Source organism: Cervus elaphus, chromosome 19 (genome assembly GCF_910594005.1).
Source record: "Cervus elaphus chromosome 19, mCerEla1.1, whole genome shotgun sequence".
NCBI classification, from domain to species: Eukaryota; Metazoa; Chordata; class Mammalia; order Artiodactyla; family Cervidae; genus Cervus; species Cervus elaphus.
The window spans coordinates 77,212,051-77,231,032 of NC_057833.1; the positions used below are offsets into that span (position 1 = coordinate 77,212,051).

Here is an 18,982-nt window from a genome sequence, read left to right on the forward strand (position 1 = left end):
AGAGTCTTTGACGGAGAGAAGCTGGATCAGAATGTATGCAATTCTTACATTTTAAGTATGCCAGTATATTGCCAAAAAATGAAAAGGCTTCACCAATTTATATACTTACCAGTAGGTGTTCATTTTCCCACACACTTGCTAAGACTAAATACTTTATTTATTTTTCTAATTTCCTGGGTGAAAAATAGCATCTTGTTTTAATCTTCATTGACTTGGTAATTTTCTACCTAAATAAATACTTTATTTATTTTTCTAATTTCCTGGATGAAAAATAGCATCTTGTTTTAATCTCCATTGACTTGGTAATGTTCTACCTAAATTCTAAATTTACCTACAAGTTAAAATACAATTTAATTTGTAGAAAATTGACACTTTTGCAATTTGAGTTACCTAATCCTGGAATTTGATATGCTTCCACATTTATCCAGATCTTCCCTTATCCCCTTTGGTGATGACTTGTTCTTTAAATTCATTTTATAAATTACTAGCTATTTATAATATTTACTAGCTAAATATTTAATATTTTTTATTCATCTAGGAGGTTGGATGATTTATCATTATAGTTTATTGCCAGTTACAGTTGTTCTAGAGCACTTTTCTCAAGCAGGAATTTCCATGAACATTCTTATTTAATATCACAATATTCCTAAGAAGGAAATACTGCCCCATTTCACAGATAAGGGGCTTCCCAGGTGGCTCAGACAGTGAAGAATCTGCCAGCAATGCAGGAGACACAGGCCATATGGGTTTGGTCCCTGGGTTGGGAAGATCCCCTGGAGGAGGATGTGACAACTCACTCCCGTATACTTGTTCCGAGAATCCCCTGGACAAAGGAGACTGGTGAGTTACAGTCCATAGGGTCCCAAAGAATCAGACAAGACTGCATGACTAAGGAAACTGAGGCTCTATTGGGCTCTCCTTGTATCCTCTATTATACTGATAGGAAGTCGCAGTACTGAGATGTGTGTATTATCCTTCTGAAGTCGTCTCCCATCCCTGCCCACCACCAGTTTTTATCACTCCACGCCTTCCTGGGTCTTGCCCTTCTCTCTCTCTCTTGCTGTGTCTTTTGCTGACCCTCTTCCCTTACTTCCCTGCCGGAGTGTAATTGAGCATCAGTTCCCATAAAGGATCCCTCGACATGCCCAGCTTGGTCCCCAGAGCTCTGCCTCCAGCTCCACTTGTGTTATCCACCCTGTCACCCAGCATGCTCAGGACTGAACTCCTGTCTTCCCTGAAGAAAAGACACCCTTGCCTAACTTCTCTGCTCCGTCACTGCTACCACACTTCCATCAGACCCTTAGATCCAGGGCTTGGCGTGCTCCTCTCCCTCCAAGTTCTGTGGATCCGTTAGTTTACATGTATTTCTCTCTGTGTCACTCATCTCCTCCCACAGCTGTCCCCACGCTTGGCCCAGGCCTTCCTGCTCATGCTCCAGAGTAGGGAGCGTGGTTAGTGAGGGCGTGAGTTCCCATCCCCATCACCAGGGTATCATGCTGGCTGAGGTGCTTCTAGTGCTGTGAATGCAAGCAGCCACCTCCCCTTGGTCCTCACTGTTTTCATCTGTAAACATGGGAATAATAAGAGACCCTGCATTGTGCGGTCTTTGTATGAAGTAAATGAGTCAAAACATGATATTTGAGCCACGGTGGCTCACTGAGCTAAGAGGACCTGATTAGAGGTCTGATTAGAATTAGGACTCATAATCAGCCATGTCTGCAGCCACATTTCTCCTGTTTATAAAGACACCCATTCCACTGGGTTGAGAGCTTCCCTGGTGGGTCAGGTGGTAAAGAATCTGCCTGCAATGCAGGAGCCTAGGGTTCAATCCCTGGGTTGGGAAGATCCCCTGGAGAAGGGAATGGCAACCCACTTCAGTATTCTTGCCTGGAGAATTCCATGGACAGAGAAGTCTAGCAGGCTACCATCCTTGCAGTTGCAAAGAGTTGGACACAAGTGAGGAAGTAACACCTTCACCTTCACTTCATTCCACTGTTAGAGCCCACCCTGCTGCAGGATGACCCCATCTTAACTAGTGACATCTGCAGTGATTCAGCTTCCAAATAGGGTCACCTTCTGAGATCCTGGGGGTTACGACTTAACTCATGAATTTTGGCCTTACGGCTTCCCTGGTGGCTCAGTTGGTAAACAGTCTGCCTGCCATACAGGAGACCTGGGTTCAATCCCTGGGTCAGGAAGACCACCTGGAGGAAGAAATGGCAACCTATTCCACTATCCTTGCCTGAGAAATCCCGTGGACAGAGGAGCCTGGTGGGCTACAGTCCATGGCATCTCAAGAGTTGGACAAGACTTAGCAACCAAACCACCACCATGAATTTTGGAGGGAACACCAAAACAGCTGGTTGGATATCTTCTCATAAGGGGCAACTACTTTTTCTGCCATGTGTGTTAGTTGCTCAGACATGCCCAACTCTTTGCCACCCTATGGACTGTAGCCCACCAGGCCCCTCTGTCCATGGAATTCTCCAGGCAAGAATACTGGAGTGGGTTGCCATTCCCTCCTCTAGGAGATCTTTCCAACCCAGGGATAAAACCCATGTCTCCCACATGGCAGGCAGATTCTTTACTGTCTGAGCCTCTGGTGAAGCTTCTCTCTCATATGTGAAGTTTTTAATATAATTTTGTTAAGCCATAATTTTTATCAGGCCACTCAATTGCTCTCCAGGCAAGAATACTGGAGTGGGTCGCCATGCCCTCCTCCAGGGGGTTTTCCTGACCCAGATATTGAACCCACATTTCTTTTGTCTCCTTCATTGGCAGACAGGTTCTTTACCACTAGGGCCACGTGGAAAGCCCAACTTCTATTTCAGTTAATGCTAATTTATCTTCCAAAATAAAGAAATATAAGATATTCACTCATAAGCTCATCTCATTTCTAGCACTATATATTCTTAGAACTTGGATTTTAATCTTGTGTTCCTCTCATTTTTCAGAAACTGTTATAAAAACTGTTTAGGAGAAAGCTCCATTTCATTACACAGCATGGATGTCAATTGGAGGTGACAGGCACAGCTGATAAAAGTTTCATTGTGTTGTGCTACCAGTTGGCATCTTATTAGAAAAACCATCTGTTCTTTTAATTACTATTAACTCAGTTGAGATTGCAATAGCAGAAAAAAAAAAAAAAAAAAAAAAACCCTGAAGATATATTTCCAACTAAGTGAAAAATCAAACATACTTTAAAAATCTTCCTGAAAATAATATTGTCTCTATTGAAGATCTAACAGCCTGACTGTACGGGAAAAAGCCAGAGAATGTTATAAAAGAATACTTAACATCAAAATCTTAAAATATGCTCATTTTCATGTAAGAATACATTATGGTCATTCCTAGAGGGGAAAATACTCTTTTTATGTATTATACATAAGGAAGTTTCTTGTTGAAAGCTAAAGAGAAGAATTTTAGCTTTCTTTCTTTTAAATATTTAAAACCCGGGTTCCATCCATTCATCTCATGAACAAATATTTTCAGGCAGCACAGCCAAGGACCTCTCTGTGTTATGGAGATGAAAAGTTGATGAAAACAATTCAAGTTCCTGCTGTTCTAGTTAGGGAAGTGTTAAAGCAATCTCAAACACCTTCAAGATGACTTCATGTAGATGTAATACAGTCAAGTGCTCGGAGCATGAGTGACCGCGGATCAAGGATGTGGTTCACCTGGGATGATATTGCTGCAAAATTACTTTGGGAATTGAGGCCAGACTTATGGGAAGAAACCAGGCAGATGGAGGTCTGGGCTCAGGGACCTTGAGGTCGAGTGGTTAGAAGAAGAACATTTCAGGGCAGAGCATGAGAGACAGAGTGCATGAATAACATGGCCAAACCTAAACCCTTGTGTAACCATGAATAACTGGGTCTAGTGGGACCACAGAACGCAGAATAGTCTGATGGCAAATGGTTGCATGGCAAACGCGCTGATGGTAGCAGAAGTGGCAACAGAACATTAGAAGGTTGGGATCTTTCGAACTGGTGGTGCCGGCAGAGGCAAGTGAATGATTCAGAATATAGTTTAAAACAAGGAACAGAAGGAAATTCTGGTGGAAGATATATGCAGGGTCAAGAATGATTAATTTGAACAACTTCAGAATATGTCTCTTATGTTCAGATAGTGGCAAACATGCTAGGGAATTGTTATTGTTATTCAGTTGCTAGGTTGAATCTGACTCTTGGCAACCCCAAGGACTGAAGCACACCAAGCTCCTCTGTCCACCCAGAGTTGGCTCAAATTCATGTCATTTGAGTTTGTAATGCCATCCAACCATCTCATCCTCTGTCACCCCTTTCTTTTTCCTGCCCTCAGTCTTTCCCAGCATCAGGGTCTTTTCAAATGAGTCGGCTCTTCACATCAGGTGGCCAAAGTATTGGAGCTTCAGTTTCCACATCAGCCCTTCCAATGAATATTCAGGGTTGATTTCCTGTAGGATTAACTGGTTTGATCATCTTGCTGTCCAAGGGACTTTCAATAGGCTTCTCCAGCACCACAGTTTGAAAACATCAATTCTTCGGTGCTCAGCCTTCTTTATGGTCCGACACTCACATCTGTACATGACTACTGGAAAAACCTTAGCTTTGACTATATGGACCTTTGTCCATAAAATGATGTCTCTGCCTTTTAATATGCTGTCTAGGTTTGTCATAACTTTCCTTCTAAGAAGCAAACATGACAGCAGATATTATTATTCAGATAACATCACCATGATGTTAGAGCGGGTCTCTGAGTTTCCATCTACTCTGGATCTGTGTATGTGTCTACTCTTTTTTTCCCCCATCTTTTCATCACTTAGTGTGCTGACTTGAGAACTCTTCTACGTGGGCAGTAAATTCTGACCTTTTTCATTTTTGTTTTGGTTGTGCCACACAGCACGCAGGATCTCAGAATCCTGAGCAGGGATAGAACACCTCCCCTCCCACCCCCATGCAGTGGTAGGTAGTGCGGAGTCTTAACCCCTGGACCACCAGGGCAGTCTGTATCCATCTACTGTCTCTCTGGTTTCTCTCTAATCCTTTCTACTGCAGAAAGGACTTCTGAAGACAGTATCCTCACAGCCTCTTCCCCCCAGAGCCCCTTCCTCCCTCCCTTTCTGGGTCTTGTTTATATCTTTCTACCCCGTCAGTGCTCTGTCGTGTGACACTGGCTCACGCAGTGTCGGGGAATATTTCGTCCATGGTGACCCAGCTCCAATAGCAGAACGCTGATGTCAGAGGCACCGTGGTCATCTTCACTTGCGTGTTTTTTCTAACACACGAGGATTCCTCACATAGTAAGTACATCCATGAAGAGTCAGAAGTGAGCCCCACTGTGTAAGTGGATATGGACTCTTTCTTCGCTGTTGCTTTAGGCAGGCCTGATGGCCTTCGGCAGCACTGGGTACACCTGATGACTGGCCTCTCCTGGAAGATCAGCTGAGTAAGGCACATGACATTTACTTTTGTAGTGACCACCTTTAAAATTTTTTTAATTGGAGGATAATTGCTTTACAATAGAGGGCTGGTTTCTGCTATAAAACAACACGAATCAGCCATAATTGTGTATCTGTGTGTGTATATATATATATATACACACACATATATATATATATCCCCTCTCCAATATCTCAATTGGATATATATATATATCTATCCCCTTTCTCTTAAGCCTCTGCATATATGTGTATGTATGTATGTATATGTGTGTGTGTGTGTCTGTGTATATCTCCCCTCTCCAGTATCTCAATTGGATATATATATCCCCTCTCTCTTGAGCCTCCCTTCCCACCCCATCCTACCCCTCTAGGTCATCACAGAGCCCTGAGCTGAGCTCCCTGTGGTATACAGCTGCTTCCCCCTAGCTGTCTATTTCACACATGGTAACATATATATGGGCTTCCCTGGTGGCTCAGATGGTAAAGAATCCACTTGCCAATGCAGGAGACCCCAGTTCAATCCCTGGGTCGGGAAGATCCTCCTGAAAAGGGAATGGCTACCCGCTCCAGTATTCTTGCCTGGAGAATCCCGTGGGCCAAGGAGCCTGGTGGGCTACAGTCCATGGGGCTGCAAAGAGTCGGACACAACTGAATGACTAACACTGTCAGTGGTACTCTCAATTCTTCCGACTGTCTCTTTTGTAGCTATTATTTTAGTGCATGGCTATCTTTGGATGGAATCTGTGTTAACCTCATCTTCAACAGTAGAACAAAGAGTGATTCACCATCTCTGTTTCATAGATGGACTATCCAAAGCTTAAAAAGTAGACTGTATTATCAAAGGTCACACAAAGTGATATTGACAGATTTAGAATTCAGATCTATTGGATTCCCAAACTCAGAAATTTTTTTCCTCCACATTGAGGAATCTCTTCAGGTGTTTGAGCTTGTTACTGTTGGTACCAGGGAAAGACCTTTTAATTTGATACTTTATAACAACAGGGAAAAAAAAATAGCTGAGTAGATTGAGCAAGCAAATTGATAAAGGGTGTGTGTGTGTTAGTCATTCAGTTATGTCCAACTCTTTGTGACCCCATAGACTGTGGCCTACCAGACTCCTCTGTCCATGGGATTCTCCAGGCAAGAATACTGGAGTGTCAAAGGGCCAGAGAGATTGAGTTCAGGTCCTGGCGACGAGATCACCAATCCAAGCCACTGGACCAGTGGTCAGTGACCAGGCCCTCACCCTTTGGCTTTGCAGAAGAAGTATTCCCACAAAGATGAAAAGTAGTGAAACAAGTAAAGTATTTATTAGGAGGAAACAGAGTACAGTGTATGTGGATAAACAGAAGGGCTGACCCAGAAAAAGAGAGTCCCTGCGTCGCACCCTCGTGCAGTTTGTATTACTTCTATGGGGCATTTCTTCCGGGTTTCCTCTGCTCGGTCATTTTGGTTTGCCTGGCTCACGGTCCATATTTGGTGCATCTCGGAGCCCTCCCGCATGCGCACACACGTCTCTCAGCCAAGAGGGATCCTACCAAGGAGGCTTATGGGTAGTTAGCATCACTTGGCACCATTCCCCTTTGACCCCCCAGGGGCCTCCCTGCACACGTGTAGTCAGGGAGGTGTTCTGACTCTGAGAAATAAGTGGTCTGGGCAGGGCCCAGCTGCCTCTCCTAATTGCGTTGCTCTTCTTATTTGGGGGTTTCAGTCCACAGGAAATGAATCTCCTATCACTTTATCCCGGGGCTCCCCATCTACCTCCCGCCTCAGTTTTACATTTCTGGATAGATATAGTCCACTAGCTCCTGTGCTGAGCATAGCAAGGCTGGTGCTAAGCTGTGAGTTTTCTTCGCTGGCATTAACACACCAACCAGCTCATGCCAACAAATGAACATTGGAGACCTGTGCCAGCACTCACCTGAAACCCATTTCTTCTGGGTTTAGGCAAGTTCTAAGAGCTTCGGTATGTCTGGTTTCTCCCTCTCAGCACACATCCTGAGTGTGTCCACAGGGATTCTGTCAGCAGAGAGAGGTGACAGCTGAGAGCCTGATAGTAAAGAGGTAACAGTGTGTGTTTGCGCGTGCTAAGTCGCTTCAGTCTTGTCTGACTCTTTGTGATCCTATGGTTGTAGCCCACCAGGCTCCTCTGTCCAAGGGATTCTCCAGGCAAGAATAATGGAGTGTCTTGCTGTGCCCTTCTCCAGGGCATCTTCCTGATCCAGGGATGGAGCCCTCATCTCCTTTATGTCTTCTGCCTTGGAGGGGAATTCTTTGCCACTAGTGCTACCTGGGAAACCCAGAGAGAACAGAGGAACTATTAAAGACAGAACCGGGGACTTGAACTCCTGGACCAATCAGTGCATGTTGACAAGCCAAGATAGCTTCTGATATGTCCCTTTAATAACCGAGCAGCGTGGCTCAGTAATCTACAACTGCAATCATGACCCTAAATCCCAAAATCATTCACTATTGTTTAGTTGACTGCTTTGTAGTATGTTTAACATGACAAACAAGAAGTGTGGACTATATTTTAGCAGTTTTTTTATGTAAAGTGCTAATGATTTTCCAAGGAAAATAAAATTACTTACAAAAGTTTGGCTTTGCACAGTTGTATGTTACCAGAAAATTCTGAGTAGTAAAGGGGTGTATGTGTGTGTGTGTGTGTGTGTGTGTGTGAGAGAGAGAGAGTGTGTGTGTGTAGTTTATTGCTATTAATATTTTGTGTTTTAATAATTGCCCATTTCAACAGAAGCACATTCTTCCATCTCATTTAAGGCTGTGAACAAATCCATTTATTCCATATGATACAAAATCCTCTGCTGATGTAAGGCAGAAAGCAGGGTGCATTGAAAAGCAAGGAGGTGGTTGAGAAGATTCCTTGTCACCATGAAACCAAGACACCTGGTGTCTTAGTGACTTAGCTATGCCTAATTGTCCCAAGAGTTCCCCACATCTTGGGAGTTTAGGCTGAACCCCGGGACTCTGGGTCTTTGTGGTCCTTTCTTAATCAGATTATTCTATTCTTCATCCTTATTTTAGGTTTTAAAATATTGATCAGTTTGGTGATGGGTTTCAATGAGAAATAAAGGGTTTGACAGAGATGGTTCAAATTAGCATGGGAATTCAGCCAACTCCTTCTTCCTTCCCTGTGAATATCTCAGAAAAGTTTACACACCAACAAGGTTCCCAATTCTCTGAAACACCATGTCTTTAGAGAGTCTGTTTAGCATGCTAAGTGGGTAAAAAGGAGTCAGCTATTCCAGGAGCAAAGTGAGTGATTAAATTAAATGTACCTGGAGAGTAGAGCCCTCTTAGGAATCAGTGGAGTAATGAGCGCAGGCTGCTGCTTCTGCAACCCTGAGCATCTCCTGACACCCAGAGGAGCCGTGCACGCGAGGCTCCCCTTACATGTCACCACTGCTGATGGCCTGTCAGTTCTAGTGGAAAGACTCCGTCTTAGAGGGGTGACAGGAGCTAATATAGTAGCTTTTTGTCCCTTGTGTCTGTCTTTCACTCTGTACTTTAAAATAACTGGTTATTAAAGTATTATGTAAGTATGCAAAATATATTGACAGGAAAAAAGTGTTTCAATTATACACAATATATACTGGTATGACCTGTTTGGCATGTGATGACAAATGACAAGTGGTAATTTTAGTTGCTGTTTTTAGGGGGAGGATAAAGCAAGTGTCTAGAATATACATCATTCCCTTTTTCAGCTATTCTAATGTTTAGGATGTTTATAGCATATTTTAAAATAAGTAACTAATTGTTAAAAAAATAAATTTATTACTTAAAGGTATTTTATCTTTACTAGTTAATTGATGTTCTTCCAGAAAGCTTATGCTGAATCAGTATTTGTTTTATGATTTTTTTAATTCATGTCCATTGAATTGCTTTCATATTGCATAAGAAGCAATAAGCTGTTTTTACTTTATCTGACAGTTGATCTATGAATAATTTACAGCTCTTATAAGAAATAACCAAGAGATGGCTGTGAGAATTGTGTTCACAGCTTAAATATTTGAGACCTAAAATTAATGAAGTCAGGACTCCTGGCAAATTCTGATTAAAATAAACCAAAGGCAGTTTCAAATGAACCTAAGGAAAACAGTTGAAAAAAATGTGAATTTTTGTCATTTTGGTCTTTTCCCAAAGAAACAAAATCACATTACCTTTCAGGTAGAATTGCATCAGATGCAGAACTTTTCCATAGGAAAGACTAACATAAGGAAAGGTACAGAAGGAGTCGAGTCTCCGCCCATATAAGTGCTGGAGCTCACCTAGGAATGTACTCCTTTGCTTTTATTTGGTGTATCACAAAAATTATCATTGAACAGTGAAAACTTATCTTTAGATATTTACATATCTTTAGATATTTTAGCATTAATTAGATATTAATTAGATAGAGACATTAAATATCTTTAGATATTTTTGAAGGAAAGAATCATCTTTATTCTCCTTTAAGCTACAATGATGCTTGATCTCTTAATGCTGGCCATTTCTGTTCAAATTGAGTTATAGAAGCAAAACCCACAGGTCACAGAGAGCACGTTGTGTCCAGTGTTGATATGAAGGAGGAAGAGTTGGGTATCACTTTTTTCTCCCTGAGGTGAAAATGCTATCATCAGTAATTTCAGTAGTAATCAGAAAATAGCAGAGCTCTCTAAAACACTGAATATAGGAAGAATTGATCTTTATCCTAGAATATAAATGTAAGTGTTGGTTATTATTGAGGAAATAAGAAGTCTTTCCTGGGAAGGTTGTGGAATATATCATTGTTCTCTAGTCTAACATGTTTATGTTTTTATTGAAACACTTGAAATACTTACATGATGTAGAAATTTATGAAAATTCATACTCCTTTGTCATATTCTGAGAGAAAAGTGATGATCAAAGAAAATCTGCTAAATTAGCAGCATACCAATGATATGCCAACTTTCTTGCTCCTAAATAAATACATGACCTAAAAAATTAATTCATGAGACTAAGCTTTACAAGTAGTAAACTCACTGCTTTTGAGCAACTGAACTGAACTGATAATCACTGCTGCTGCTGCTGCTGCTAAGTCGCTTCAGTCGTGTCCGACTCTGTGCGACCCCATAGACGGCAGCCCACCAGGCTCTCCTGTCCCTGGGATTCTCCAGGCAAGAACACTGGAGTGGGTTGCCATTTCCTTCTCCAGTGCATGAAAGTGAAAGTGAAGTCGCTCAGTCCTGTCCGACTCTTCAAGACCCCATGGACTGCAGCCTACCAGGCTCCTCCCTCCATGGGATTTTCCAGGCAAGAGTACTGGAGTGGGGTGCCATCGCCTTCTCCAAGTATACTCACTAAAACCCCTTAATTTAGGGTAAAGAGTTAATATAGCTTGAACCCTTAAAGTAGCACACACACGAATGCAAACAAACACACACATCTATTATTTGCCTTCCCATGAATTTCCTTAAGATGAAGAAAATCTATTCAGTGACTTTGTATGACTGGGTTGCTTCTGTTCTATTTTAATGGGGTAATCATTTTCTTCTATTTTAGGATCTAGATTTCTCATCACATCCACGGGCGCCTTGTATATTAAAGATGTACAGAATGAAGATGGATTGTATAACTACCGCTGTGTCACGCGGCACAGATACACCGGGGAGACCAGGCAAAGTAACAGCGCTAGACTTTTTGTATCAGGTAAAAACTCATCAGCACTGAGATTTCTGTTTCTGTTTTCTTTCATTAGTGCTCTGGGATGACTCTACTGAAATCATGGAACTCACAAGTAAAATGAAGTCTGTGTATCTGTCCCAAAATATTCTAGCAACTTCAGGGTGTTTTAAATAAAAAAAAAAAAAGGAAAAGAAAAACTTTACCCGATACAGTACAATGCAAATATGGATATTTCAAGTGAAATAATAATTTCACCTACTGTAAAATTCCAAATTTCTTTGACCCTATATTATTCCTACTTTTTTGACAATATCTCCTCTTGCTATTGTTGTACGTTAGGTCACCACAGGGCTTTCTACCCTGCAGAGCTCTTAGGGAGCAGGATGTGGTCCTTGGAACACACCTCTTGTTCCCCATCTAGCAGTAGTGGAGAAATTATCCACATTGACATAGAAGGGTGGGTTTGGTGGGGGTTGGAGGGAGATTCAAGAGGGAGGGAACATATGTATACTTATGGCAAATTCATGGTGTTGTATGGTGGAAGCCAACACAAAAATGTAAATCAACTATTCTCCAATAAAAAATTAAAAAATGTAATATTCTATGCCCATTGGTTTAATACAGCTCCTTTTTTAAGACTATCTTACACATTTTTAAATATAGCATATACATTATAAAGTGAATATAATGATATTAATCATTAGATAATAGTGATAATAATCATTATTAGTGAGTATAATAATAAAGAGATTTTGAAATGTATATTGATTTGCAAATAAGCACTCAATTTAATGACTAAGGACTGTCTACGTTATATATCTTTTTTACCAATCAGTCAAAATAAAACAAAATCATGGAAATGAAAAAAAAATTAAGGTTAAAGAAATAGGCACGGCCTTCCAGGATTATTCTCAAGTGAAGGAAACCCAAAAGCAGTTTACTCCACTTTCATAAATATCTCAGTTTTGTGCCTCTTTTAATGGGAATTATACTTTGAGAAGATATTGACCTTTTGCAGAATCTTTACGGTTGGCTTGCTATTGACCCATCAGTCAGACAAATCAGCAATACATTTACACATGATTGCATTAGCACTCCATGCAGAAGTTTAGAAGTATAAAATGACCATCTCAGTATTAGAAATCAAATGTAAAATATATGACTTTTGCTCTTATAGGTTTAGAATGTAAAATTGATCCATGCAGTGAACAGCAATTTTATTTGTCATGATGTTTTGTGTGGGAGACATGATAACAAATTTTTAAGTGCTGGAGTAATTAGAACAATGTCACCTAACACCCACATACTGCCCTTGATAATGCTTTATCTGAATTCCTCTTCTGCATTTACATCCTTAAAATAGCCAACGCTCACCTGTCTTTTAAGGTTTAGGACAAACATCAGTCATAATTAATTGAATTTTCCCCCTCTGAACTTGAAAATAGTTTATCTTTACCTCTTCTTTTTCATATCAGTTGTTACTTTATCTTTTGTGCTATTAGTTATGACTTATTGCCTCTGTTAAGGGCAAGAATAATCAGCACAGTTAAAAAAATATGCTCGGTTATTTAAAAATGTAGACAAAATTAATTATAAAATGAGTAGCCTCTATTATCTGTTCCATGGTGTTTTTAATAATAGGCTTCCCTGATAGCTCAGTTGGTAAAGAATATGCCTTCAGTGCAGGAGACCCTGGTTCGATTCCTGGGTCGGGAAGATCTGCTGGAGAAGGGATAGGCCACCCACTCCAGTATTCTTGGGCTTCCCTTGTGGCTCAGCTGGTAAAGAGTCAGCCTGCAATGAGGGAGTCCTGGGTTCGATCCAAGGGTTGGGAAGATCCCCTGGAGAAGGGAAAGGCTATCCATTGCAGTATTTTGCCCTGGAGAATCCCATGGACTGTATAGTCCATGGGGTCGCAAAGAGTCGGACATGACTGAGCGACTTTCACTTTCACGGTGCCTTTAATAAGAGCACAATGAAATATTTGTTCAGAATATCCTAGGAAAGGTCTTTAATGATCGAAGAGGAACTTTTTCATGACAATACTGAAGTAAGAAAGGAAACAGTCTTGGAGGAATGGTGGCATGGATCTGGGTATAAGATGAAACTGAGCTTAGCAGAAAGAAGCAGATATGTATTTCTCCATTGAGATAATGTGAATCAAGTGGTGATAATCTCAGGAGGCCATTTTTCTCTAAAATGAATCCTGGGAGGAAAAAAAAAAAAAACCTTAAAAAAAAGGTGAGAGAACAGAAAAAATAGCCTGTTTTATCTCTAGATCATTAAGTACTGATTTCTCAGAGTTGAAATGGCAAATTTGCTTTTCTTAATCACAAGCTTAATTATTACTTTTTAAAGAATGTTTCACTGATGTTTCAAAAATAGGCAGCAGGACTCATGAGCATTGATTGGGTCACCACAGAAGCGACGAGAGGCCATGAGATGCCTCATGAGCATTTGTGCAGATCAGTTAGGAGCATCAGAGCAGAAGCTAGTGAAGGAAGATCATACACTTGAACACCAGCAGGAAAGAACAGAGGGAATAAGACTGAACATTTGGGGTTAAAGGTGGTAGTTGTAAGAAGGGAGAAGTCAGCAGAGTCACACACTCAAAAGGCTCTTAAGAGAGTCTACTGCATATGGCAAATAGCTTGTGACTTTTTGGTCAGAGAAATTTCAGTAAAGTAGTTGAGGGAGGAAATAGTTGATGCTCGAACTTGGGAACATAGTCACTGAGTGAAGATTATCTAGAGTTTAAGCTTTGAAGGATAACAGAAAATGGTTTTATTTTAAATTAGATCTAAATTTTTAATAAATGTATACATGGGGTTTGCTAGTGGGGCTATGCTAGTAACAAGGTTTTTAATGATTCCAAATTCTTCCTGGAGTGGAAACAGATTCAACAGGATAACAAAAGAAAAACAATGTTAAAGGATGACATTTTCAACAAAAGTAGGTGACAGGGATGCTCAGAAACTCTTAAACATGTGGGGCTGTAGATAAACTACTGGCAACGGCACGTCCAATGTAAGAGAGGCAGCAGTGTAGGAGAAGCAATGGATGGTGAAGGGGGAAGGCCTATTGAGATTACTATATAATCACAGAAATGCAAAATAGTCAACAAGTTGTTGTTTTTGTTCTGTTGCTAAGTCATGTCAGATTCTTTGCAACCCCATAGACTGCAGCATGCCAGTCTCCCCTGTCCTTTACTATCTCCCAGAGTGTGCTCAAACTTATGTCCATTGAGTAGGTGATGCCATCCAACCATCTCATCCTCTGTTGCCCCCTTCTCCTCCTGCCCTCAGTCTTTCCCAACATCAGGGTCTTTCCCAATGAGCTGGTTCTTCACATCAGGTGGCCAAAGTATTGGAGCTTCAGCTTCAACATGATTTCTTCCAATGAATATTCAAGGTTGATTTCCTTTAGGATTGACTGGTTCCATCCCCTTGCTGTCCAAGGAGCTGTCAAGAGTCTTCTCCAATACTACAATGCAAAAGCATCAATTCTTCACCACTTGGCCTTCTTTATGATCCAATTCTCACATCTGTACATGACTACTGGAAAAACCATAGTGTTGACCATAGGAATCTTTGTCAGCAAATGCTCATCTCCAAAAAGCAGAGGAGGGATATTTCTTGGTGGAAACCTGGGGAAATGGGTTTGAGGATATTCAGAACACTTTGATAGCCCTGTACAAGCTCTGAGTTGAAGATGAGTATAAAAGGCTGTGGCATCACATAGTTAAGTGGTGGTCTAACTCCTTGTGTATCTCAGAAGTCTTCATCAAATACTACTTTCAGAAGAAGAGAGACTCACCCTGAGGGAAACTGCTGGATTTAGGAATCAAATTGAGCCAGAGTGAAAAACTAAATGGAGAGAGAGAAGGTGTTTCCATTGGAAAGGTCCAGAAGCAATGGGTAACCAATAGCAACTATCAACTCTACCACCTAGACAACAGTCTCTTTTAAACATTATACTATAATAACAGGGACCACGGTTTCTTGGAATAATGATCACGTATTAGTTTGGGGCAGGAAACATGTAAAATGAGCCTGAAATATAAATAGGGTCTTGCCAATATTATACATAAATAAATATATATATGTATGTATTAATATTAAGGCACACATAAGTGTTTATATGTGTGCATACATGTATACTTGCATAATGTGCTTGTACAAATATATAATTATTTGCATATATATTTACATGTACACATGTCCATATACATTAAATAATAACAGAAGCAATAATAATAATAATAATCTTATTGGTCTACTTAGTGGTAACTAGGGCAGGCACCAAGTCTTGACTTTGATAACTAGTCATTATAGAGAACAATGAAAATTCTCCCTGTCTTTCCTATAAGTACTATATATTTCACAATAACCAAACAACCCTAGTTCAGGAAGAAAAGTTCTTATTTACAGAATAATCATATCTGTTGAATGTGAAAATAGTAAGAAAATATTTAAATTGCAATTTTAAACTCTTAGTAAAATAATTCAGACAAACATCATCTGAATTTGCTTATCAATTTTAACCTCATTGAGTTTGGCATGCAACTCATAGAGCCTCAGTATGTAGACGCAAAGGGAATGAGGAAAGGTTGATCTTGATCTAACCAATCCATTAGAACTAAATTCCAGTCATAAGAAAAAATGGCATCAGTCATTATCAGAGAAACGCAAATCAAAGCCACAATGAGGTACCATTACACGCCAGTCAGGATGGCTGCTGTCCAAAAGTCTACAAGCAGTAAATGCTGGAGAGGGTGTGGAGAAAAGGGAACCCTCTTACACTGTTGGTGGGAATGCAAACTAGTACAGCCACTATGGAAAACAGTGTGGAGATTCCTTAAAAAACTGGAAATAGAACTGCCATATGACCCAGCAATACCACTCCTGGGCATACACACCAAGGAAACCAGATCTGAAAGAGACATGTGCACCCCAATGTTCATCGCAGCACTGCTTATAATTGCCAGGACATGGAAGCAACCTAGATGCCCATCAGCAGACGAATGGATAAGGAAGCTGTGGTACATATACACCATGGAATATTACTCAGCCATTAAAAAGAATTCATTTGAATCAGTTCTAATGAGATGGATGAAACTGGAGAGTGAAGTAAGCCAGAAAGATAGAGACCAATACAGTATACTAACGCATATATATGGAATTTAGAAAGATGATAACGATAACCCTATATGCAAAACAGAAAAAGAGACACACATGTACAGAACAGACTTTTGGACTCTGTGGGAAGTGAGGGTGGGATGTTTTGAGAGAACAGCATCGAAACATGTATATTATCAAGTGTGAAACAGATCACCAGCCCAGGTTGGATGCATGAGACAAGTGCTCGGGCCTGGTGCACTGGGAAGACCCAGAGGGATGGGATGGAGAGGGAGGCAGGAGGGGGGATCGGGATGGGGAACACATGTAAATCCATGGCTGATTCTTGTCAATGTATGGCAAAAACCACTACAGTATTGTAAAGTAATTAGCCTCCAACTAATAAAAATAAATGGAAAAAATTAAAAAAAAAAAAAAAAAAAAGACTACTAAGGGACTTCTCTAAGCAGAAAAGACCACATCTAGAAATACAAAAATTAGAAAAAGAAAACATGACTGGTAAAGGCAAACATATAGTAAAGGTAGTTGATCCACAAATTGTAAGGCTAGCAAAAGGTTGAAAGACAACAGCAGTAAGATCATCTATATCCACAATATGTTGAGGGCAACACAAAACAGAAAGATGTAAAATATAAACTCGAAATACTAAAATGGTGGCAAATAAAAATGGAGAGTTTTTAGAATGTGTTCAAACTTAAGGGATCATCAAATTAAAATCATCCTGCAGTCTGCCCTGGTGTCCAACCTGTATGTGATTTCCCAGATGCTGTCAGTTCGATTCAGCGGCAACTTTCTAGTAAATTTACTAGGACAGTGGGCTGATGTCAGTGGGGGAGGACCTGCTCGTTCTTACCCAGTGGGTGGCCTTTGTTACTACCTTTCTCCTCCTGAGTCCATGGGCACCATATTTGAGGATCCTGTCCATGTGGTGGTTTATATCATCTTCATGTTGGGATCATGTGCATTCTTTTCTAAGACATGGATGGAGGTGTCTGGTTCCTCAGCCAAAGATGTAGCTAAACAGCTTAAAGAACAACAAATGGTAATGAGGGGCCACAGAGATACCTCCATGGTTCATGAGCTTAATAGGTACATCCCCACTGCAGCTGCGTTTGGGGGCTTATGCATCGGCGCCCTGTCGGTGTTGGCCGACTTCCTTGGGGCCATTGGCTCTGGCACTGGAATTCTGCTTGCAGTCACTATTATTTATCAGTATTTTGAAATATTTGTTAAGGAACAGGCTGAAGTTGGCGGGATGGGTGCTTTGTTTTTCTAAGTGTTCCAGTTTCTTCTTGTGTGTGTGAAAGGAACAATATTTGGACACATTGTTTTTGTCAGATAATGCTGGCTCCCCTTTCCTTCTCTCACAGTTTGTTTCCAAGTGCTGACTGTCCCATTCCTGAAATGGCCGCGGCGCTAAGCCTGTGTGCAGCGTTAGTACCAGCTGCCTTAACACTGAAGTTTACATTATTCATTAAAACACATACATGCAGTGTTGCCTGTGATGCTGGAAACCAGTGTACCCGCCTTGCCATGTTCAGTCGTGATGGTGAGATGGTGACGTGGATCAGTTTTGCACACGACATTCAAAACACTCAGTTTCCCCCCACTTGTTTAAAAATATATGTAGTTCAAATTGCCAAAAAAAAAAAATAAAATAAAATAATCAAATACATATATATATATATATGTGTGTGTGTATATATATATATATGTATATGTATATATGTGTATATATATATATATATATATATATATATATATATACAGCTATATAAATCTACATACAGGCCAAAATACATTTATGTACAAGCCAAAAATCTATTCTGGGTACACAAGCAAAGAAAAATGAATCCAGACATAATGCTAAAGACAGTCATCAAATCACAAGGGAAGAGAGCAGAAAAAGCAAAAAGAAAACTATGAAAACAAGAAAACGATGAACAAAATAGCAGTAAGTACATATCTGCCAATAATTACTTTAAATGTGAATGGACTAATGCTCTAATCAAAAGGTATACAGTGGCTGATTGGATTTAAAAAAAATAAACTCACATATATGCTGCCAACAAGAGACTCACTTCAAATCTAAAGACACACACAAAGTTCGGGGATGGAAACAGGTATTTGGTCAAATGGAAACAAAAAGAAGATTGGTGTAGCAATACTTGTATCAGAAATGTAGATTTTAAAACAAAGACTTTAACAAAATACAGGAAAGAATATTACATGATGATAAAGGGATCAATCTGAAAGGAAACTATAGGAAGAGTAATTTCTATCCATCCAACATAGAAATATGTAAATAAAGAAAATACTGGCAGATGTATTGGGACATATTGACAGCAACACAATTATAGACGCAGATTTTAATGTCCCATTTACATCAATGAACAGATCATTCAAAAAGAAAATCAGTAAGGAAGCATTTACTGAGTGAAACTTTAGACAAAAAGGACAAGAAAGATTAATCAATTCCTGATGCCCATTTCCAGTCAAATTCAATCCCAGCTGCAGGCAACTACAATCTATTCTCTGTCTGTATAGATTTGTGTTTTCTGTGTGTTTTGTATAAATCAAATTTGGTGATATGTGGCTTTGCATCTGGCTTCTTTCATTTAGCCTAATGTTTTGAGGTCCATCCCTGTTGTAACATGTTCATTCATATAGTAACATGTAGTAACATGCATCTTTTGTATTGCTGATTACTATGTATGTATATTCACATTTTGCTTATACAGCTACTAAACAATGGTCCTATTGT

The 18,982-nt window shown here is 40.2% G+C and overlaps 1 protein-coding gene across 1 annotated transcript in view; it reads left to right on the forward strand.

Annotated features, from left to right (window-relative positions):
- The window catches only part of DSCAM (DS cell adhesion molecule), an 823,896-nt gene that overhangs the window by 492,102 nt on the left and 312,812 nt on the right, over window positions 1-18,982 (forward strand). Inside the window, exon 4 of the mRNA XM_043875189.1 lies at window positions 10,958-11,104. Within this exon, the coding sequence (XP_043731124.1) occupies window positions 10,958-11,104 (147 nt within the window). The remainder of the gene's footprint in view (window positions 1-10,957; window positions 11,105-18,982) is intronic.